Source organism: Spermophilus citellus, assembly GCF_964194105.1.
Source record: "Spermophilus citellus genome assembly, chromosome: 9".
Classification (NCBI taxonomy): domain Eukaryota; kingdom Metazoa; phylum Chordata; class Mammalia; order Rodentia; family Sciuridae; genus Spermophilus; species Spermophilus citellus.
In genome coordinates, this window is record NC_138191.1 from 135,500,156 (window position 1) to 135,523,917 (window position 23,762).

Genomic DNA, 23,762 nt, shown 5'->3' on the forward strand with positions numbered 1-23,762 from the left:
GACTGTGGCGGCGCGCGCTCCAGCGTTGGCGGGGCTGGGGATGCGGGACCAGGGAAGGGGGTTAGGGAGGATTCTGGCGCGGAAGAGGAGGGCCGCACGGCTCCCAGACCTTCCGCACCGTCAGGCCAAGTAGGGCGGGGGCTGGGGGACCCCCACCTCTTGGAGCTCTGGAGGCTGTGGGCAGGGGGCCGTGAAGTATTACTTAGGGATGTCCCCCTTCTTCAGGATGACCTGTCGCTGCCAGGGCGCCAGCTTGCTCTCATCGTAGCCCAGTGTCCGCAGCTTCTCCGACTGCTCTTTCTCCCGCTGAATCTCCTCCTGCTTTTGCCGTTCCTCCTCTTTTCTGCAGATGGGGTGAGGGCAGAACGCAGTGAAGCCTGGGGCCAGAAACTAGGGCGAACCAGGCACCAGGATGGGCGTGGGAAGAGTGGGCTATGAAGGACAGGGACTGGACTGGGGGCAGACTGGGTAATTGGGCCACAGAGAAGCTGTATGAGTGGGAGGCTGTGGTTGGGTTAGTATGGGCTTCGGTGTTACTGGAAAGGAAGGTGATGGGTCAGGAGTGGCACTGTGTGAAGAGGGGAGTTACAGGGTTTAAAGGGGAGAGGACTGGGGCGAGGATCTCAGTTGTCCAGAGCTGTCAATGTGAATTATTGCAGGTTGGGGCTGGGCATCTAGACACCCCATTACTGAGAGGCAGAGGCTGGGGAATGAGGAATAGGTTATTAGAGCACAGGGGTAGGGGACTGGGGATGTAGCTCAGTGGCTCAGTGGTAGTGCTTCTCCAGTACCACACACACAGAGACATAAGGGTAACCTGTTCTGTTGACAGGCTAGGCCCTAAGCATGAGTAAGAGTGTAAAACGCTTCATTAATGACATATTGATTATATGTTGATATATTTTTTGATGTTTTGGGTTAAATTTTATTAAAATGAATTTCACCTGTGCCTTTTTATTTTCTCAATGTGGGCACTAGAAATATTTAAATTACATGTAGAGTTCAAATTGTATGTCTAATGGACGGCACTGGGCTAGATTACTTGTGGCAGGTGATCAAGGTATTGATCATGGGGTTGGGCTAACTGTAGGGTAGAAAGGCTGGGTTAGTGGAAGATGGGCACTGGCTCATTTCGGAACAAGGTTATCAGAGCATGAGAGCTAGACTTTGGGGGACAGGTGAGCAGTTACTGGGAGAAAGGGGTCCAGTGGCATTATTAGAAGCAGAGTAGTCATGCTACAAGAACTGAGTGACAGCATATGTGTTGGATGAAGGGGCAAAAGACTAAGTTACTGTAACTGGGTGGAAAGGGTGTCAGGTCCAAGCCAGACCTGCACTTACCGCTTCTGTGCCCTGGAAGGAGAAAGAGACACTGTTAGTTGATTCTGCCACCTGAAGAGGACAGTCAAGACATACAGCCAGGTCAGCCTCCTCCTGACCCCCAGCTCACCTCTCCTCTTCCATCTTCTTCCGAAGGAGGTCTCGCCTCCAGGCAGGCAGGCTGGCCAGCCGGGCCTCCTCCTCCTCCTCCTGAAACAACCATAAAGCTTCAGGATCAGTGTGGCTGGGAAAGACAGGGTGCGGGGTGCACCCCCAACCCAGGGCACCTGAAGGGATCCAGGGACAACAGAACACAGATGTGGTCACAGGAAGAGATGCTTTTGATGTCCATCTAAGAGATAAATGAATGAAGGTGCCTGATAGTCTCCTCAGAGGGTGCCTCTTGCCCCATTCTCCACATGCCCTCCACCCCCCACCACGACCCAGGCCAGAGAACTAAAGGTGGTGCCAGAGAGATCAGAGTTGAGATGGAGAACGGATAGCTGGGCCCCAGAGGCCTGAGCCTGATTTACCATGGGGGCAGGTAGATGTATTGTACCAGGTCCATCATCCAGAATCTCTGTACAGAAGACTCCCCCCACACCAACCACTACCACCTGGCTAGCTCAAGGACTCAGAGTGTCCCTGGTTCCCCTGTGAGGTACCTTATGGCTCATGCTTGCCCTTTTCCCAAAGGAGTGGACACCTGCTCCACAATTGTGGGGCTGCAATGACACTGTATGTGAGGGGCATCCAACACAGGCAGCTTACAGCAAAGGGCTTTATTCCTTGGATGTCACAGAGGAGAGTCTGTACACATCACACATCACACAGAACACCACAGGTGGCCAAGGAGGTAGCTGCAAACCCATTGAAAAGCCAGAGACACAGCCACAGTGCCCCAAGATAGTTCCATGATCCCTCACTCTCTGAGAGACTGATTCTGCTACCTGGCTCCCCACAGAGCTCAGCAATGGGGCTAGAGGGAACACCCAGCTTTGCCAAGTGCCATGCCTTGCGTATACAGGCAAATGCCCCATATCCTGTCTGGAGGAGACCTTGAAGGCTGAGGCAGCCTGGTCCTGAGCAGGCAGCTTTTCACTGGTCCTGGGTTCTTCCAGCCCCTGCTGGCTTCTGGCTTCTGGAGGGCATCATGCAGGTATCCAGACCCATGTTAAGACGCTCAAGAGTAAATTCTGAATTCACTGCTCAGATGTCAAACATCTCTGCCTCCTTCTCTTTCCAGAAAGAGAAGCTACGGTCTATGTAGCGACAGATGTCCTCATTGCTGAACTCGCCCATCTCAGACACCAACTCCAAAGGGTCCTCAGCAGGGGCTGGGAGACAAGATGGGTCTGAGTTGGGGGGATGGGTGGCAGGAAGGGGCTGTGGTGCTGAGGCAGGGGCCTCTGGCTGCTCCTCTGTCAGGTCCTCCATGTCAGCTGGCACAGCCTCTTCGGGGGGCTCCTTCTCCTCCTCTTTTTCTTTCTCTTCCTCTTTTTCCTTCTCTTCTTCCCTGGCCGGCTCAGCCTCTGGGCTGTCTCCAAAGAACTGGCACCTGAGGTCCTCGAAGCCGTCGCTCCAGCTGCGCCTGCCGGCCTCCACCTCCTCAATCACAACGCGGTGGAAGAGGCGGATGAGCTCCCACGGGTGGCTGCCCAGCCGGTCGAACATCTCATAACACAGCAAGTGGCGGAACTTGCGCTCCTCGCGGCTGAGGCCCATCTCTAGCAGCTGGAAGTAGCCAAGCATGAAGAGGTCCAGCGTGAGGCTGTCGTAGTGTCGAGGGGCGCCACCGTCCAGGGGTGGCAGGAAGTGCTGGGGCCAGTACAGGCCATGCGCCAGGCCTGGGCCTCGTGGTTGCCGTGCGGGTACTTGCTGTAGCAGACTCCGCCAGTGACCCAGCAACTTGCCCACCACTTGCCTCTGCTTCAGCAAGTGCCGCAATCGCTTATCCTGACCGTAGGCCTCATTGTCGCCCTCCGGGAGCGGGGAGGCTCCCTCTTCATCTGGGACAGTACCAGCGCCTGCTGCCACAATGCGAGGCAGAAGTTTGCGCAGACGCACCTGGGTGTGGTGCCCAGGGCCCCGGAAGGTCCACTTGCGCCAATGCTCCAGGAAAAGGTAGACGATGCGCTCTTTGCGCATGTCGATGTAGTCCTGGACGCCAGGCAGCTCAGCGGAGAGTGGCGGCCTGTGCGCCATCTGCTTGGGCTCTGGCAGTGCCACCTGGGGGTCCTGCACCTCAGGCAGGCCCAAGGTACCCAAGGACTCTTCAGAGTCCAGTAGTCCGTTTGCCACCGCAGCGCTCTGCTCTTCGGAGCCGGCAGCCACGTAGTCCTCCTCCAGGATGGGCTCACGGTCTGGGGTGCTGGCCGGCTGCGGGAACTTATGGTGCTGGCAGCTGGTGGACGCTGTGCCCTGGGCACGCAGCTCATAGGTGGCTCGGAGTTGCTGCACCGAAACTCCGCACTCGAGGATCTCGCGCGCCACCGCCTCCCGGCACCAGCTGAGAGAGTGCGAGCGGCCCAAGCAAAGCGGCCCTGGTCCTGAGGGTGCATCAGGCAGTGGCTCTAGCGGCTGGCCAGTCTCGGCTGTCAGCAGCTCCGCCAGGTGTGCGGGCCGTCCGCCCAGTGCAGCCAGTAGCGTGGCCATGCTCTTGAGCAGCGTGGAGATCTTGCTGCACCAGGCAGGCAGGCTGGCGGCGCGGCCGTGCATGCGGCGGGGGTCAATGGTGAAGCGTGGAGCCGACAGGGCGGCTGAGATGGGCAGCAGTTGCTCCAGCTCCAGCTCCAGCTGTTCCAGGCGCGCTTCCAGCTTCTGAGCCTTGTGTAGTACCTGCAGGTTCTCGATTTGCTGCTCAATGCGGAGGATGTCCGCCTCAGTCATAAGCTCCCCGAAGGGCCCAAGGATGGCGTTGTGCTCCTGAGAGTACCTCCAGCCCTCCGGGGGGTAGCAGCAGGAGCTAGCAGAAGTCAGCTAAGGCGGGGAAGACAAGAGAGGGGAGGGAGGCGCGTCTCCCTCTGGCCCAGCTCCCGCAGGGGAACCTTTTGCATGTCCTGGGTGGTGTAATGGCTTGCATTTGCAGGGATGGGCCACGCCTAGCTGGCGGGCTATTACACTGCATAAAGGCTTCGGCTCCTGGCTCTGGACAGTGTCCACTTTGGTTGATGGTGGGGGCACACCTGGTCGCTGGTCACTGTTGCAAGGCAGGGAGGGCAGGCCGCTAGAGAGGATCTCCATGCCTGGCTTGGCTGCTCATTACACCACTCAAGGAACATGCGAAAGGCCTTGAAGCTGAGAGGCAAGGAGGCCCTTCACAACCCCATCCAAACCCTAGTTTCAAGCCACATTCCAGAGAAGCCTCTCATGCTAGCCCACTGATGCTTCTCAGGCTCTCCTGTGTCCCATGCTCTCTCTATCCGGGTGGAAAAGTTTTACATGCTGAATGAGAGACCACACCATTCTACTGCAGCTCCCACTGTGACTCCCACCCCTTCCTACACCCCACTGGACTAACACAATATTTGGGATGCTTCTCATTTATTCCTTACTTTCCTCTACCTCTTGATCAGCTCTCTGTGGCCAGCTTTTCCATGCTGGTGGCTGACCTTACCTCCCCACAGGCCTCCTGATCCGTCCTGACCCACTGTAGTTTCCCACATACAGGGATGACGATGCAGCTGCCAGCCTCACCAGCCCCAGGCTCCCCACTGCTCCAGGAAAATGCCCATTCTCTTCCAGGTAGCTGGCCAGGCCTCACAGTGCCAGATGTGATCACTGCTTTGTATCCCCAGTTGTTACTCTATCACATCATCTGTTTTGTCTCCTTGGGGACATTTATTTGCTTGTTGATATGCGCGTGCACACACACACACACACACACACACTTCCCTTGGAAGCAGGCCTTGGTATATTCACCACAAATTCCCAGATTTCATGTGTGTGTGCCATGTAGATGGCACTCAGGGAACTTTTGCTTCATGAATGATGGTAATCATCAGCTAGTGTTAATTAGCCCATCTCACAGATGTCATACTGAGACTGGACAAAGCTAAGTGCCAGCAGCTGGACAGTGGCAGGGCTGAGCAGAGCCCAAGTCAGTTTGGCTGGGACCAAAGCCCTCTAGACCACACAGTGTGGTCCTTGGACAGTGTCATCATCAGCCATACCTAGTTGCTTGTTACAAATGCAGAATCTCAGCACCCCCAAGATGACCTGAAACAGAATATCAAGGTCCCAGGTGATTGGAGGGCACAGGAGAGCTTGGTAAACATTGCCATCTTTCTTCTAAGAACAAGCTGCTGGGGCAGAGAGACTGGGACCAGTTCTGGGGGGTTCTGCAACCTCATTTTCCTCCAAAGGCATTGGGCACTGTCTGAGGCTGAAGGGCCCCTTCAGGTGGAGAGGTGGCACAGGGAATGGACTGTAGGCTGAACGCAGACCCCAAGGCTTTCTGGGGAACCCTGCCCCACCCACCTTCCGCTTCTGCTCCTCCTCCTCCTGCATCTTCACCATCAGCTTGCGCACCATCACTTGGCGCTTCCACTCAGGGATGGGCCGGCCCTGCTCGTCGTGTATGGGGACGAGCGTTTCCACATTGAGCTGCACACCTGGCGCAGGGGTGGCGGGTGGTGCGGGCACTATGCTGCCATTGAGCAGTGGCTGAGGCCCCACGGCTGGTGGAGTGGGGCTCCGGGCCCGAGATGGGGCAGGTGACACAGGAGGCACCTGTGTGTCAGGCTGCAAGAAGAAGCAGTGGGGCTGAGTGTTGGGCAGGCAAGGGGAGCCAGGGCAGGGGCACCTGTCAGTCTCCTACCTGGGTTGCTGGCTGCCGGCTGCCTGAGAACACTGTGGTCAGCCCCTTGCTCTGCGGTGTTGGCTTCAGGCTCTTGCCTGCCTTGATCTCAGCCAGTAGCTCTGAGTTGTCACCCGTTGGGGACATCATGTTGAAAGACTTGGTGCCTGCCCACAGGAGGAGAATCACTGATTGGGGGCAGGATTGTGATCCCACCATCCTCCACCTTTCTCTCTGCAGCCCCCATCCCAAACCAGGACAGGTGGGGCCCTCCCTGGGGCCAGAGGTAGCCCTCTAGATCCCAGGGTACCTCAAGCAGCTTTCAGGGCACCCAGAAGTGGGCCCTCAGCTCCCAGCCCATGGTGGCCCCACCATTCTCCCAGCCCTACTCACGGGGCGTAGGGGCCCCGCCTGGAGGCCCCTGGGAGTTCATGGTGGCTGTTGGACTGGCCCTGGGGACTCTGGTATGTCTCCGCCCAGCCACTGCCGGTCAGCTCCAAAACACTAACTGGGGCCAGCCACCCGACCTTTGTCCCAGGTTCCCTGGCTCAGCCCCACCAGGGTGGAGTCTCTCTCCAGCCCTCTCCCTGCATCAGCAAAGCCCAGTGACCTTTGGACTGAGTCAGCTGGGGCTTCCACAGCCTTAAGGACTCAGGACCCTGGAGTACTGGCACCTAGCCAGATCACCCTCCCTGTCCCCACACCCACAGATGAGCAGATACACTGACTCAAGCAGGAAGCACACTTATGGCAATACACTACTCAGCTCCCGGGGACCCTGGAAAGGGGTGCTTACTAAGGACATGGGAGAGGGCACTGAGGAAGAAGGGCCAGGCAGATGGCATGCAAATGCTTGGGCAGAGTTTGCATTTTCCAACGTGGCTGGTGGAGGTGAACGGGGATTGGGGATTTTGGAACTCTGAGGAAGGGGTCACATCTGGGGGTGGAGGTGAACAAAACAGGCCAGAAGCTCTCGGCTGCCTGGGATGGGGATCCCAGAGTGCATCACAAGGAGAGGAAAAGAGAGACAAGCATACAGTCTGCTTTTTTTTTTTTTTTTTTTTGCAAAACTGTCAGCCAGGCACAGAATGATTTGGCACATATGTGGGTGTGGTGGGGGTATGAGGGTTGGTGTGGGGTGCAAGACCCCCTCTGTGACATTGAGGTCCCCCCTTGCCTACTGGCCCCTGGTCTGCCCTTTCCTCAAGTCCCAGCCCGTTCTGTCTGGTTTCTCCTTGGTGAGACTTCTCCCCACCCTCGCCTCAGTCTCAGCCAGGAACCGCGCGCAGCTACTCACTCTTCCTGTGCCTCAGGACTCTCACTTCTAGGAACCGAGAGAAGAAAAGTGACAGCAAAGTTAGGAGGGAGAGGGGGCCAGGGTAAGATGGGGACAGCAAGAGGACCACGGAGGGCAGGAGGGACGAGAAGAGAGGAGGAGCTTTCCTGTCCTGTGACCCTGGCTCAGTCCACTCTGGGGCCCCATAAGGGTGGTATGTCCAGTTCCCTGAGTGCTGCACAGGGTCACCACTGGCCCTGGTCTGTTCACAAGGCCTCCGCCTTGGCATTTGCTTGGGCTAGGGCACCCAGCCCAGGCTCTGATAGGAGGGGTGTCGGGGGCAGCCCAAAGTCTATTTCTTCTTCTTTTTTTAAAAATATTTATTTATTTATATGTGGTGCAGAGTCAAACCCAGTGCCTCACACATGCTAGTCAAGAGCTCTACCGCTGAGCTACACCCCTGTCCCCATTTCTCCTTGTCCTTGCTGCAGGATGCAGAAGAACGGAGGAGCTGACTGCAGAGGTAGGGTGGGCTGGGGACATTCTGGAGGCTCAGCCAGTAGTGACATGCTCCCATGGCCCACGCTGTGTGGACTGGGGCTCCATATGAACCACACTCCTAGTCAGAGATGAAGCTTAGGATGGGACCACTGAACGTGGTCCCTGCACTGAGTGAGTAACTGGGTGAGGAAGCCAACCTGCTGGTCTGGGTTGGGGGCACCTTCCAGGAAGCCTGTCAGGCAGAGCAGTGCCCCATCCTACAGAAGAGAGGATAGGAATCCTGGTCACCAGTAGTTCTTAATAAAGGATGCCCAGGAGCCCTTGTAGCTCATGGTAGAGCGTGTGCTTACCCACACACGCTGCCCAGGGGGATAGCCAGAGGGAGAAGGGGAACACATGAGGGGCCAGGGCCCCGGAGGAATCTGACCAGGAAGAATTCCTGGGGTAGGTGACAGGACTCAAGTCTGCGCTAGTTTGGAAGAACCAGAGGAGAGGTGGAGGGGAACTGAGGATGGACAGGGGCAGGAAGAACGCCTATGAGCAGTCCTGCCTCCCGAAACTAGTCCACTCATCGCTACCCGTAAAACGGGTTCCTCAGAAACACCAGCCACCAGAGCTGAGAGACTTCCTTAGAGGAAGGGAGGAGGTCTGGAGAGGGGACCTGCCTGAGGCCACACTTCCCAGTCCCGCTCTGGCAGGAGGGAAGGTAACTCAGCCTTTGCTTTGGGTCAAGTCTTCAGTGGGGTGGGGGCCCTCGGGAAGAAGCGGGAGGACCGAGGGCGGACCCGCGGGCGCACTGGGGAGGGGGCGGTGTCTAGATTTCCCTCCCCCTCTGGGGCTGGCGCCGCCCCCACCCGCAACCCTCCCCGACTCACTGCCGGTGGACGACGAGGAGCGGCGCTGCCCGCAGCCGGAGCCCGCGCCCTCCAAGGGCAGAGGTGGGGCAGGCGGCAGCGAGCTCTGGGCCTCAGGCAGGGGTGGCGGCGGCGGCGGCGGCGGCGGCGGCAGCTCCCTGGACGGCTTAGAGTCCGCGGTGCAGCCGTTTTGCACGTGGTTCCCCGGGAGCAGAGCCGCCTGCGGGGGAGCGGAGGAGCTGGCTAGTGAGGCGCGGGCTGCAGGGCCGGATCCGGGGCGGCCGGCGGGTGCGGGCTGGAGGGCGCGCACCTCCTCGCTGTGCGCCATGCCCGGGCGTGCTGCCAGCGGCTCCCCGGTGCAGCGGCCCAGCTGGCGGTAGTAGTCCCCCGTGCTGGGCTGCTTGATGAAGGTCCGGGACTTGCGGCCGGAGTCCTGCCTCCGCAGCCCGTTGTGGTGGTCGCGGGAGCTCGGCTGCGGGAAGACCGATGGGCTTTGACCACTTGTCCCCAACACCCCGCAACGCCCCCTTCCCCAGCTCTTCTCTCCCGGGCTCACGGCCAGCAGCCGTCGAGTGGTGCAGCCGCCGAGTCCCTAGAACCCCCTGTTCTCAGGGCAACACGGGGCTAGGGTCAAGGGGGCCTCGTTGGAAGGGAAGCCTGGACCGGCCCTACAGGGAGGGGTTCTGGGCGGAGGCCAAGGGCACAGGGGCTCCCACTGAGGCCAGAAGGGGCGGGTCCAGGGGCGGGGTGGCCCAGCCCTGACGCCAGGGGGAGCCGGAGAAGGGATAGCAGCTCTCAGCTTAGTGGCCCTGTGGCCCGGGCCGCACCCTACAGCCAACCTCGCGTCCTAGGGGGGTTTCGGCCCCTAGGGAGCCCTGCCCAGAGCCGGTGCCCTGTTAGATTCCTGCTTGCCCAGGGTTCCCGGCCGACAGGCTCCGAGTTTGTTCCTACCTGCGACTGTGCCGGTGGCCCCCGCTGTGCACCTGGCGGCGGGGGCAGCAAGGATCCGACACCTGCGTTACCTGATCCTTCCTCTCAGGTTACAGCCCGGCCCGCGCCCGCCCGGTCGCGGCTGGCCTATGGGCTCTGTCGGCCTGACATCACCTAGGACCCGCCAATCCCAGGCCGAACCCCCCCAGCAGTCAGGGATGCCACCGAAGCCCAACTGCTCCTCCACACCTGGCGGGTATGCTGCACCCGTCGCACCGGCCAGGTGTGGCCCCGCCCCCTGGACCTTTCTCCCTGAACACGGTCCTGGCACCCCGACCTTCAGGCCCCTCTTATTTGCCAGAGACAGGATGAGGGTCTGACCGCTGGCGGTCTCATTTGGCTCCTGGGTTCCGGGTCGCGTCCCCTCCTTTCCCTCCTGCATCTGGAAACCATCGCCATCCTCTTAAACTACACCAACACCCACGCACAAGTCTCGGGTTTCAGGGGCAGCAAGGCGGGCTCAGGTGACAACTCAGCCTTCTGCCCCATTGCGGATGCCCCCAGCTAAGCCCAGTTCCGGGAGAAGGACCCGAGGTGGTGGGGGCTGCCCTGGGCCCCATCCTCCCAGGCTGTGCGTCCTCGAGGTGGCCTCGGACCCTCTGCACCCCGCCCGTCCAGGCTCACGTTGCAGGAAACGCGACACGCTGGATTTGTTTTCTGGGCCAGCCAGCCCCCTCCACACCCCCTGCAGCCCCAGAGGCACGACCCTGCTCTCTCCCGCAGCTCAGGCACCCGTGCAGGGCGCAGCAGGCACACAAAGGTCTCTTTGTGGAGCAGACCCAACTCCTGCAGCTCAGCACGCACACACCCCAGAGGGGTGTGGGAAGGCACAGTCCTGGCCCTTGGCTCAGGCATGGGGACTGGGTGCTGGTCAGACCACCTGTCCCAGGCTTTGGGCAGGGCTCACGTGCCAGCCCAGGCTGTGAAAGTTGACTGGGCCCAGGCCACTTGCAGCCCCAGCAGAGCCTACTAGAGCTCCCTCCAGAGATGAAAGGGGAATCTGATTTTAGAGCTTGGCCTGGGGTGGCATAGAGGGGGTGGCAGTTGGAGTTCTTGTGGAGCTCAATGTCCCTCCCATGCTTCTGTGACAGTGGCCTTGTGACCTGTTCCACCAGTGCAAACTGATTATTCAGCTTCATCCTGGAGTGGCCTGCCTTAGGCTGGGGAGGGAACTGCAAGGTCTAGGCTCTGACAGGACCCTGGGGGGCTGCCACCACACACCTGGCCACCTGTGGTCTCATGTTTTTTTTTTTTTTCCACCTCTCAGACCAGCTGGGCCCCCTCAACCTCCCTGCCCAAGTCCCAGAGCTGCCCAGACAGGACCTTTGCCCGCTTCCCTGCAGTCCCTGGTGACCTGGACCACTCACAATCACTGTGTCCTCCCTCACACCACCCTCCTAAGATCACGGTGCTTGCTTCTCCCCCCAGGGTGCCCACCTCAGCACTGGCTCCTCCAAAGTACAGAAGCTCAAACCTCAGCAGGAGCCAACCTCAGCTTCTTGGCCACTTGGACAGCGGGTGCTGGTTCCTGCTGGTGTTCACTCACCTGACACTCCCTCCTCCTGGCCCTCACCCTCAAGCTACGACATGGCATCTTCCACCTGGAAGACATCTAGGGTTCCATTCTTCACCTGAGCCCATGGCTGTGGCATGGGCATGTTAGTGGAGGGCAATCTGCACCCGTTCTCTGTCAACTCAGGGAAAACCTGCCACTCCATGCAAGAGGCAGCATAGACCCAGCTCCTGGTGAGGCACAGCCATCTGGGGCCCGATGTTTTCACCCCAACTTGGCATGGAGGGCAATGTGTTTGTCTAACTCACCTCCCTGTGCCTAGTGCAGCCCTGAGCCCTCATGGAAATGATCAGGAGCTTTGACTCTTGAACATGCCCTGGACCCAGGGACCCCACCTGTGTCTACTAGCCAGGCCAGTCCCACTCCTGGGAGGCAGGCAGGGGGAGGGCTCACTACCTCCTTCTTGAGTGGCTCTGTCTCCACGTGGCGGAGCTTGTTCTTGGTCTGCATGTAGATGTCAGCTGCATGGAGCCCCACAGGGGGGTTGGGGGCTGGGTAGCCCGGTGGAGGAGGGGGCAGCTGGGTGCCTGGGGGTGGGGGCGGTGGAGGGAAGCTGGGGGGCGGTGGCAGGGGTACAGATCTCTCCATCTTGCCCTGAGACAGGCCCAGCTCTGGGTTCACCATATCCATGTAGTTCTGTATGTCTGCGGCTCTTGCGCTGGAAAGTCCTGTGGAGGCAGCAGGGAAGGCCAGGTGTGGGAGTTTGCAGAAAGGCTGTCCCCCAGAACTTGCCAGACTCCCCACCACCTAGAAACCACTAGTTTCTAGCACCAAAGCAGTCTCTGGGTGCTATTAGATGTGGCTCACTGTGGCCTCTGGCAGTGCTGGATGGTTCCTGCTCCCCAGCCCTGCACTAAGGTTGGAGGACAATGTGCTCAGGTTTGGAGGGGAAGCAGCAGGGGGCTTTGGGCTCCAGGTGTGCCTGCAGGGCAGGGCCACCTGGACAGGGGAGAGGCAGCTCTTCAGGGAAGATCTGGCAGAGCAGGTGGCAGGAGTCTGGATGGCCACACCCAACCTTACGGGGCACCTAGTCAGCTCTGCAGTCCACCACCTGGTGACAGGAAACAGGCACTGCAGGTGGACCATGTTCACATTCAGGGTGTGGTCAGTGTGTAGACCCATGTCTGACTTTGCAATTGTGTATGTTTGAGCCTTTCACATTTGTGCACACAACTCTTTGTATTTGTGAATGTGTCTGTGTTGGTCTGTAGACACTGTGTGCATGTGTCTCTCCAGTGAAAACCCAGGTGTGAGTCCTTGTGTAAGTGCATGCAGACCTGTAAGGTGCACACGACTCTGCTTGTGTGCCTGAGCATTCCTATGTATGTGTATACTGTGTTTACAGACATACAGATGTGACTTTTGAGTGTGGGTAGGCAAGGACAATAAACCATGGGTGAGGCGCATGTGAGTTTTGGGGGGAATACATGTGGATGTACATGTGGTTGTATGGTGGGCACACAGGACCCTGGGCGTCCCCTCTGGGGGAAGGGCCGCCTGTGGTGGACCATGGGCAGGATGCCCTAGGCAGTGTGCTTTCCCTCCTCCCTCTCCCTCCAGCCCACTCACCACGAGGAGGAGGGCGCTGGCCCTTGATGCTGGAGTGGCTGGAAGAGCAGGAGTCATAGTTGGAGAGGGTGCTGGCAGGCGAGCTGAGGTCAAAGTTCTGTGGCTGGACTGACATGGTGGTGTTGGGTGAGGACATGCCCGAGTCAGGCTGCTTTGCCTCCAGCTCAGTGGACGAATCCTGGGACAGTACTCGATGCTCCACACTCTGAGGAGAAGGCAGGAGGGCTGTGAGGGCAAGCCTCCTCCACAGACCTGTGCTTTCTGGGCCAGGTCCCATTCAGGCATGCCCTTGCTGTGTGACTTCAGTCAAGTCACTTCCCTCTCTGAGATCCTTTCCCCATTGCAAAAGGGTCTTGGGTTCTTCTGAGGCTAAGATTCAAATCCAGCCCCCTAGCAGGACCTCGGGTTCCAGAGATACTCCCATCCTGGCCCCTCCCTGCTCAGGAGGCTAGAAGCCACAAAGGGAAGGGGCCCTGGGCTGCACCCCAGGGAGACTGCCATGCACCAGCCTTCCCTTATCAACCAGCAGAGGGCCTGGGCTCTCGTGTTTCTTCAGGAGGGGGTTTGGGGTGGGGTACAGGGAGAGCCGTCTCCTCTTACCTGCTGAAAACCCCTGTTTCTCCTTTCCCAACCTGTCAGCTCCCAGCATCAACCCAGCCAGTCTCCTGATGGGGCTCTGGGGGTGGGGAAGGGTGGGGCCTGGTGGCCCAGCTGGGCTGGGCTGGGCAGCCCCTGCTCAGGCTCCCAAGCCTGTCCCCCTCCCTCTCGCCCTCTGTGCCTCTGACCACAGGCTGGGATTGGGCTGGGGGCCCTGCTTACATTGCCCATGCTGTCTTGCTGCCGGCAAGCCTGCTCTCTCTGCTGTCTCCTGCCCAGACCTACTCCTCCCTGCCCCATGCCCCCTCCCTGCCTGAGAAGTGTCACAGGCCCCCTGGGAAAGAGAGGCAGCCTGGTACCAGGTAACAGCTCGGCAGCCACGCTCATTGGCTCTGTAATTAGGGGCTCTTTGGGAGTGTTTGCCTTTTCTGGGCCAGCATTCTTGGTGGCTTGTATCTGTCACTGTTGTAGCTGGACCTGCCTGGGTGAGAGTGTCAGGCCCTCCTGCCCACCCACCCACATTCAGGAGGTTCAGCCTCTGCTGACTATCCTAAGAGCCAAAGGGGAGCCCAGGATAATGGCTTTGGGGGACAGCCTGAAGGTACCCTTTTCTTGGCTGACACTAGTGGGCACCAAGGGCACCTGGTCCTGACCCCCATGGGCTACAGACACAAGAGGCTGGGACTCAGGCTTTGCAGCCTGAGAAAATGGCTTTAAATCACTCCCCTCCACTTATTAGCCTCGCAACCTTGGACACTCACTTGTCTTTTCTGTGCCTGTTTCTTCGTCTGTAAATGGGTAAGTACAGTGTTCCTTGCCCAGTGGGTGGCCAAAAAAGACTTTAAAAGTTAAGTGCCACGCATGGCATGATATCTAGAGAATGTCTTATGTGCCAACAGTTACTATAAGATGAACTTGACACCTGCCAAGCACTCAGCCCTCCAGAGTCAAAATTCAATAAATTCAATAAATTATTGCTAGCAGTGGAGCAAACTCTCAGGAGGTACTGGAGGGTCCTGGAAGGTCCTGGGCTCTGATGCTGTGCCCACAGCCCCACAACAGAGACAGATTCTCTCAGCTGGAAGGAACTCACCTTTGGGGCAGAATGGCCCATGACAGTGTCTACCCCTGCTTGTAGGCCCCAGTGACAAGGTACTCACTAGCTGCACGGCCACCCACACTCTTTGCAAGTTCCTTTCCAGGGGGGAATTCATCCTCTAGTCTACCTGCAGTCTCTGATCCTGGGCCTTGCTACTCTTTGCAGACCCCAGGACTGGGGTAGTCAGGCCAGGGACCATCCACTGTCTCTCCTCTGGGCTTCTTTTGGAAGCCCCAATCATGGCCTGGCTGTCTTCTGGAACTATCAGCTTATTTCTGCAGATGTCAGTGAGGTCCACCCTCTTCCTACCTCATTTCTCCAAGAAAGCAGATGGGCAGGGCCCTAGACTTGGTGACATCCACACCTGAGTCCAGGCCCCAGTGGGTTACTTCATGGCTGAGCAACCATAATAAAATAATTTACAAGAGTCACATAAGTGTCCGGTTATGAATCAACTAGGAATGCACCAGCATGTGGTATTGTGGTCAAGAAAGAGTGGTCCTCCACCACTTACTGTCTGCATGACCTTGGGTCTCCAGGAGATTCAGTTTACTCACCTGTGACATGGATTCACTAGCATTACCTACCTCAGAGGGTGGCTGTCAGTTAAATGAGCTGATAATGTGGGTGGGTGAATGAACTTGGCTGGCCCCTGGTTGGAGTCTTCTGATCTCTCCTAGCCTTATCTCTTGTCAGAATGACTCTGGTCCTCCCTGTCTCCCTTCCTTTGACCTTTTGTCCTCTTGCACCTCACTGTGCCTTGCTCCCCAGTGGGCAGTGGATCTGGGCTGAGAGGTAGGTCTGACAGTGGTCAAGGACACGTACTCCTTGTGTCACCTTGGGCAAGGGGATGCACGTCCCTGAACTTCAGCTCCCTCCTTGGTAGAAGGGGTAAGACCTCTACCCCTGGGGTGGGAGGCGGGATGAGATGACAACGAAGGCTGTACCCGGGTCATACCAGGTTCTCCACGGTGCGCAGGTAGCGGGTGCAGTGGCTGTGGCCATTGTAGTCCGACAGATCGGCGGCCGTGTACCCGTCACGGTCGCGGACGTCCAGCTCCGCGCCGTTCACTACCAGGATCTGGCAGCACTGCGGGGGCATGGGGTGAGCACCTGGCGGCGACCGGCGCCCCGCGCCCGGGCGGGGCTGTGCTGAGAGCGCGGCGCCAGCAGAGGGCGCGCGCCCCGCCCGGGCCCCGCCCGCCCCTAGGCCCCGCCCCTCTCGGGCCGCCCTGACCTCCAGCTCGCCGTTCTCTGCGGCGTCGTGCAGCGGGGTCCCGCCCCACAGGTCGGCTGAGATCTCGCCGCCGTGCAGCAGGAGCCAGCTGAGCACTTTGGCGTGGCCGCGGCTTGCGGCGAAGTGCATGGCTGTGGCGCCGTCTTTGTCCTGCTCCGACAGGCTCACGTTGGTGCAGCTCACCTGGAGAGAGGGGCGGAGAAAAGGGCGGGGACTGGGCACCAGGCCCCTCCTGGCTGGGCCACCGCCCCGTGCCCATTCCCAGGCCCCCTCCCTTCCTGTGACCAGCTCACCAGCCACACGATGACCGAGCTGTGGCCCATCTGTGCTGCTGCGTGCAGTGGGGTCATGCCATCGTGGGCGCGCGCGTGCGGGTCCGCGCCGCACTCCTGCACCAGGTACTGCGTCACCTCCAGGTGGCCCTCCTGGCACGCCAGGTACAGGGGCGTGGCACCATTCTTGGTTTGGGCATTCACTCCCCTGCGAATATGCAACACCCACCATGGTCTCTCAGTGCCTGCGGTCGTCCTTGCCTCAATCCTGGGAGCCCCGGAGGACCGGGAGAGTGGGTTGGACTAGGTCCCACAGCAGCCTCCTGGTCCCCTTGGCTGTGGTCCCACCCACAGCAGCCTGATTTTTATAAAGCATCTGACAGCACATCCTGCTCTTAGGGAACAGTCCCACCTTTACCAATGTCCTACATTGCTCTGGACCCCTCCTACCCTGGGGCAGCTCCGTGGATGGCCTGTCATGCTTGGTTAGCCATAACGGCTTCTGGCCTAGGCCTAACCCAGAGGAGGGAGTTCTTGGAGGTCAGAGAGGGTTAGCGTTGCCAGATGAAACACAGGATGCCACTTAAATCTGAATTTCAGATAAATATCAATAATGTGTTAGCATATCCCAGATATTGCATGGAACATACTTATACCAAAAAATATTTATCTCAAATTTGAAGTTCATTGACATCCTGGGTTTTGTTGTGCACCAAGGTGGTGGTGGTGGTTTTCTTTCTTTCTTTCTTTCTTTCTTTCTCTCTCTCTCTCTTTCTTTCTTTCTTTTTTTTTTTAGTACTGAGGATTAAGCCCAGGAATGCTCTACTACTGAGTTACATTCCCAGTCATTATTATTATTATTATTACAAATTTTGAGACAGGGGCTAATCAAATTGCCCAAGATGGCCTTGAACTTGGAATCCCTCTGTCTGATGCTCCCAAGTAACTGGGATTACAGTTGTGCACCACCATGCTTAGCTAGGAAGGTTCATCTTAAGTCCCACTGTCATTCCCATTTTGCAGAAAGGCAACTGAGGCTTGGTCCATGTGTTGCCACAGGCCACTCAGCTGGTAAGTGGCATGGGAACACATATCTGGGATGCAGGGCCTCCCCTGCAGTAAGTTTGCAGGTCCTGAAAAGACAGAGTGGGGGAGGGGCCCCATGTCCCAGGTGCTTCCACTACAGCTTACCTTTCAGCTGTCACTGCCCTTCATCCTTGCTTCTCCACCCAGCTCATTGTCCTAACTGGGGAACAGTGAGCCAGCCCCACTGGTGACGTGCTGCTAGGGAACACAGAAGCTGGCCTGGCCACTAGGCTGATGGATGGGTTGTCAGTCCAGAGTGCAGTTACCGCAGTGGGACACTAGGTGGAGCCACAATCTACTCCCAGATCCCCCTTGTTCTCTGCAAGTCTAGAAGCTCAAGATAGGGGCTATATCCTGCCGGGCTCTGAGTAGACATTGGCGCCCTAGGAACACATTTCTTCACATCCTTACCCTCAACTGCCCTCCGTATCTACACACCCACAGTGGCAATCACATGCACAACCCACACCCCCCAAGCCTCTCATCCAGTCGCCTGTCCATCTGTCCATCAGCTCATGCCCTAAGCCATTCCCTCCTCCTCTATCTGCTCATTCACCCACCTTCCTGTCACCTCAATGTGACGGAGCCATGTGTGCACTCTCCTCTCTCTCACACATGCCTCCCAGTAGACTTCTTGTTCTCTGTCCACTTCCCTGTCCCTGGAGTCCCCAGGTCATCTGCAGCCTGCACTGGGCACCACTCTCTGGCCTGGGAACCCCGCTTCCCTGACACAGATCTGCTAATACTGGGGCCAAAGCAGAGCGTGGTGCTTTATAAGTTGAGGGGAGGAGGCGCTGTGCCTGGCTGTCCTTCTGTACCCCACCCCCGCCCCCTGTTGAGAGCAGAGAGGGTCCTGCCAATCAGCACAGGGCAAGCCAGAGGCCCAGCCATGCACCTCTCCTCAGAAACATGCTGGCCCGCTGCCCTGGCCTCTACGCCCCAGTGCCGGCATTGCCCCCACACATACGCATGCTGGTGTGCCAGGAACAGCCTGTTTAATATTTCATGACTGACACTCAGCAGCCTGAATTATTCACCCTGTAACCAAGGCATGGCAAGTGCTGGGGTCTTGGGGCCTGGGGCCCTCTCTGGGACAGGAGGCAGCACAAGGCAGTGTAAATGACGAAGGGGACCAGATCTGTGTTGAGCTCTGCCCTCCCAACACCCCCTGTGGCAGGTAGCCTGTCCCCATTATTATTAGTATTTCAGCCATGATCTCTATGGTGCAGTCAGAACCTCCTGCCCAGGAGACCCCGGGACATAGGGCACATATGCGTGATGGGCCACAGGGGTGCCTAGAGGACTAGCCTAGTTCTCTTCCTGCTTGACCTGGAGGCAAGAGAAATATGGGCTCCCTCCCACTCACTGGGGAGAATTACAAAAATATGGGTAAGCATAAGGAACAAAAGAGAACTCCAGCTTGGAAAGAATAATGAATAACAGTGGTAATAAAAAAGTGGTTAATAATAGTGACAGCAGCTACTATTTATTGAATGATTACTTGTTCCGAGCACTGCAATGCACCCATTCTCTTATCTAGTCCTCACAATGCGTTCATGGCTGGGAGTATCAGTCTCCTTCTACTGACGAGGAAAGGAGCCCTAGAGAGCTACCATCACTTGAGGTGGAGCAGGCAGAGCCAACCTTGTGAGCCTGGCCCACAAGGTCAGAGAGCTGGAGGGGGACTCCAGCTGTGCAGTGTCCACAGCCGTCCTCTCTGTCTGTCTCCCTCTTTGTGCATAAACAACTGTCCTTCTCTTCAGAGCTCACTGCTGGGCATTCAGGAGCCTCACTGCCAGTGAGCTCAGCTCTGAGTGGGACTGGACATGATGGGGACTCCACAGGAAGGCCCAGGGCCTAGTGTGAGTCCTATCCCCCACAAGCTGTGTCACAGTATCCCTTCTTTTGCCTTCCAAACCCCATCCGTGAAGTGGTAGCCACTATGTGCCTCCTCATACCAGGAGGACCAGCCACCAAGGGCACTCACAGCTATCATGGGGTGTCCAGGCCAAGCACAGCTTAGGCTAGACATCATTTCTTTTTTCTCTTCATCTTCTCCTTCTTCTCCCTCTTCCCCTCCTCCTCCTCTTTCTCCTTCTCCTACTGGGAATCGAACTCAGGGAATTGAACTGTTCCCAGTCTCACCCAACCTTTTTAAAATATTTGAAACAGCATCTTGCTAAATCTCTGAGGTTGGCCTTGAACTCGCAATCCTTCTGCCTCCGCCTCCCAAGTCACTGGGATTATAGGCAGGGCCATCACATCAGGCTCCACCCTCCTTCTTGATCTCAAACTCTGGAGTCTTCAAAGACCCTGAGCCAAATCCTTTTCATAGGTTGGAAGCTTCCTGGTCGTGATCACATAAACCATGCTTTTCTTTTCACTTAGGGGAAAAAGATGATCTGGACAAACTGTAACTATTAAGCAAGCCACCCTCTGACTGCACAAAAGAAATGTAGAAAGCTTGTAAGGGTCTGTTGGAATTCTCTGTCCAAATTTGTGCCAGCTTACCGTTCATGCTGGCCCAGGGAACAAGGAGTGATCAGTCCCCCCACGGATTCAGACTCAGGTCAAAGAGCAAAATGTCCAGTGGCCCTCCCAGCTGCTTAAGACTCCTGCCCTGAGAGAGGTCAGAAAGCGGCTGGCACCCCAAGGACCAGATCTTGTTGTGGCTGGAGCTGATCTGAATAGTCACGCAGCCTTCTGGGCTCTACATTGCATCACACCCCCTGCTTATAGCAAAAGAGCCTAAATCAGGCTTGGTTCAGGGAAGAAGCGCAGCCCTGTTTTGAGGAAGATTCTAGAACAGTCCATTGACACCCTAATCCCCGACAAGCTTGGAATAGTTCCAGAGGCCAGCACATCCCTGCAACTCTTCCAGCCTTCCAGACCTTCCTTCTGACCTGCCATTTAGCCAGACCCTGCCTCCGCCCTCTGTGCCAGGGCTGTGGCTACACCCTCAGGGCAGAGCTTGGCATGGCTGACTGCTTCTAACTCAGTGTCCACTCCCAGCTCCTCGGAAAGGCCTTCCCAACCCCCTCAACCTAGAGAATTTCCTCCCAATTTCTTTACTTTATTGTGTTCTTTCTGTAGACGCAGATTCCAGGGCTCTACCTGCTGGACAGGCAGAGCCGTGAAAGCGGCAGAGCCCTTGGCCTCTTGGAGCTCTGACCTCCTGGGGCAGTGGCTGGCAGACCAGCACCCAGGAGCAGCAAGAACGCACATCCAAACGGGCTGCCTGCTCCCGACTCTGTCCTCTGCTTCTCAAAAGCCACCGGTGCAGGCAGGCTGGAAGGTTAGAGGGCTCAGCCTGGTAGGACAGACAGTGCATGGCCAGATGGGCACATGGAGGCTCAGAAAGGGAGTTTCATCTAAGGTCAGAGGGGCGACCTTAGTCTGATGGCCCCAGACTCCTCCATCCAACAAGCACTCACTGCCTGGTAAGGGGACAGACAGAGAAACACACAGAGCACGTGGCACACGATGCCAGCTCCTGATCAGAGCCCTAGGGGCAAAGAGCCAGGCCACGAGCGTGTTGTGGGGGCGGGTTACCATGTGAGCAGACCCAGGGCTGGCCTGGCTGAGAAGGTGGCCACCCAGTGAAGACCTGAAGGGGGACCAAGCAGGCAGGGGCTCTCTGGAGAGGTTCAGGAGAGGGACCCACCCACGCAGCTGGAGGGTGCCAGCCCTCAGGAGGGGCAGTGAGGCTGGGGAGGAGCACGGATGAGTTATGGGGAGGAGGGTTGAGGTGAGAGGGAACAGGGCCAGGTGGGAGGGCCCCCGGGCCACTGTAAGGCGTGGCCTTCACCATCGGTGAGCCAGGAGCCTGTCCATTGCCTAGTGGTCTCTCCGCACCGTCAAAGGCTACAGATGGAGCTGGGCTGGCAGGGCCAGGATCAAGGTGGGGAGACCACAGTTAGGTGACAGGCCAGGACCAGGAGCTGTGGGTGGAGACAGAAGCCTCACTTCGGGGGCTTCCCAGATCCCACCTGGCCCTCCTTTCTCAGAGCCGCCACCTGGGTCGGGGCAAGGCTGGCTGCTGCCTTTTCCAGTTGGGACCACGTAGCACAAGCCCTGCCCCAGGCCCTGTTGCCCAGGTGACCTCCACAAATACCAAGAGTAGGCCTGGGAGTAGTAATTAAGAATGAGTGAGTCCTTGCTGCCTGAGGCAGAAACAAGTGCCCAGCAGGTAAGGGGCTACCCCAGCCCAGGCAGAAGCTCCGGGCTTCACAAAGGGAGGGCTGAGCCACGGGCCCTGGGGCTCCCTAAGAGGTGAGTCTCTGGGGAAGCCCCTCTCATGAAGCCCCTTTCTACCCATCCCCGCCAGGGGCTGCCTGAAGCTCTGTGAGCAGCCAGGCTCCATGAGGTTTTTTTTTTTTCTTCTCATTTTGTTTTTTAATATTTTTTTAGTTAGAGATGGATACAGGTATTTATTTTGTTTATTTATTTTTATGTGCTGCTGAGGATCAAACACAGTGCCTCACATGTGCGAGGCAAGTGCTCTGCCACTGAGCCACAACCCCAGCCCTCCATGAGGTATTTTACTAAAGAAGGAACCAAGGGAAGTACTTGGCAAACTTGGAACACTGAGAGATTAGGACCTGGACCAGGAGTGGGGGATGCAGTTTGCCCAAGGTCACACAGCAAACCAGTGGTGCCTGCAGTTGGTCAATAAACCTCTTGGAGGCACCATGTCTATGTCTACCGGCTCCACGAAACAGAGACATCTGCCTGGTTCACTAATGTATCTCTGGCACTTAGAATATTGCCCAGCACATAGCAGATGCTCAATAAACATTAGTTAAAACTGGGTGTGATGGCACATGCCTATAATCCCAGAAACTTGGGAATCTGAGATAGGAGGTTCACAAAATAAAAATAAAATAAAACAAAAAATAGAAAAGGGCTGGGGATGTAGCTCAGGAGGAGAACACCCTTGGGTTCAATCCCCAGTACCCAAAATAAATGAATGAATATTATTTGAATGAGTTGAGTGAGTCTATAAAATGAACTGATTACGGAGCTACTGTCTAGAGTGGGTGAGAGGCTCAGAGAATACCACCTGGTGCCAGGCCCCGGGAGGCACTGGGCAGGCAGGAGCAGTTTCTGGTCTGGGGGAGGGCTGAGGGAAGGAGCCCCCTGCAGGGAGCTGGAGTAGAGAATCTGTGGGCCAAGTGATCTTTAGTTTACCATGACAGGTAGGGGCCCCCACGGGAAGAACCTGGAGCCTCCCTCCTCTCTCCAAAGCTCAGGCCTTGAGTTCTGGGCTGAGCCCGGAGCTTCTCTCTGACTGGTCAGTCCCCAGGGATGTCAGAAGCAGACATGGTGGAGGCACAGTGGGTGGTTCCTGGGGGTCAGGGGTCTACCTGCTCCCTGCCCCTTCCCAGGCAGCCCCAGCTGGGGATCGAGACACCTCATCCCCTCACTGGCCACTCATGTTCCTGTCCAGGAGGGTCAGTAGCCCTCTCCAGCTGAGACCCAGGGCCTGGGACAGCCCTAGTCAGCTCTGCCCGGCCCCGGTTCAGGGGCTCCTTTTCAGCGGGAGCTCAGAGGGAGGCTTAGCAGCCCACCCCTGAGGTCACCATGGCCAGCTCTCTGCCTCTGGTAAGATCCGGCTCAATGAACTGGGATAGATTAGAGGAAGAGTGGTTGGTGCAGGATGTTCCCAGAGACTCAAGCCCTTTCTGCCATCTCAGGCGTTAGCAGGCCTCCCACAGGCTGTCCAGCCCTCCCCTGCACCTTGTCACCATCGCAGCCCAGAGCTGCCCACGGCCTACCTGCGTAGTATCAAATTTCCACTGCTAGTTCGGGGTGTCCTTCCTCCCTCACAGGCTCATGGGCCCAGGAAGAGAGCTGAGCCCTCGTGAATAATTCAAAGGCCTTCACAGCAGGCCCAGGAGGCTCACGAGAGCATAGAGTCACAGCCTTCAGATCCAGGCTGCCTGGCTCCTCAATTGGGCCTGTGGTCAGGGTCACCCAGCTTCTGCCTTCCCCAGCCCTGGGGAGCAAGAGTCTCCAGCCCCAAGACGGGAGCCTACGTGGGTATACCAACCCCCAGTCCCAATCGCCAGCCATCCCCTCCGGCCTGAGCCCAGCCTGGCAACCACACAAAAGCACCTCCTTATCAGCCAGGTCACACACCACTGCAGGGAATAGAGCCCAAGCCCTCTGTCCACCTCCCTGAGATTCATGGTGACTCCTGGGGGTGCTGGCAGCTCACCAGCCCAAGGCATCTGGCTACAGAGCTGGGCACCACAGCCCGGTAATGCCCAGATCTGGCATGGTTTGGGAGGGGATCAGGGTCCTCAAGACCTGAAGCCCACAAGAGTATTCCATGGCTCAGCCAGTCTCCCCAACGCCTGGGATCCAGCCCCCAGAGGGCCCGGGGACAGCAGGTCTCATCAGTACTTGCAGGGACAGGCTTGGAGCCCTCTCAATTCACACTGCTAGGTTCTGGTGGCCCCAGGATCAGCCTGGCCCTCTGGGCACCTCAGGTGTACTGGGCAGGCTGGCAGGGGCAGAAACACTTCCTTGCTGCGTGACCTTCCTGCTTGGGACCTTAGTGTCATCTGCTTGAAGCAAGGGGGTGC

General features: G+C 57.7%; 1 protein-coding gene across 4 annotated transcripts in view; it reads right to left on the reverse strand.

Annotated features, from left to right (window-relative positions):
• Positions 1-109: 109 nt before the first annotated feature.
• ESPN (espin) overlaps positions 110-23,762 on the reverse strand; it is a gene marked incomplete at its 5' end in the record, with an annotated part of 28,240 nt that continues 4,587 nt past the window's right edge. The window contains 12 exons of one of the 4 annotated variants that reach the window (XM_081308598.1): positions 110-343; positions 1,451-1,530; positions 5,800-6,063; positions 6,140-6,285; positions 7,416-7,442; positions 8,771-8,969; positions 9,060-9,221; positions 11,709-11,980; positions 12,885-13,086; positions 15,536-15,667; positions 15,815-15,997; positions 16,108-16,294. In XM_081308598.1, the coding sequence (XP_081164724.1) occupies positions 199-343; positions 1,451-1,530; positions 5,800-6,063; positions 6,140-6,285; positions 7,416-7,442; positions 8,771-8,969; positions 9,060-9,221; positions 11,709-11,980; positions 12,885-13,086; positions 15,536-15,667; positions 15,815-15,997; positions 16,108-16,294 (1,999 nt within the window). In that variant the 3' untranslated portion in view covers positions 110-198. Of the gene's footprint in view, positions 344-1,450; positions 1,531-5,799; positions 6,064-6,139; positions 6,286-7,415; positions 7,443-8,770; positions 9,288-11,675; positions 11,981-12,884; positions 13,087-15,535; positions 15,668-15,814; positions 15,998-16,107; positions 16,295-23,762 lie in introns of all 4 variants that reach the window. The other 3 variants (XM_081308597.1, XM_081308599.1, XM_081308596.1) reach the window with 3 other exon arrangements.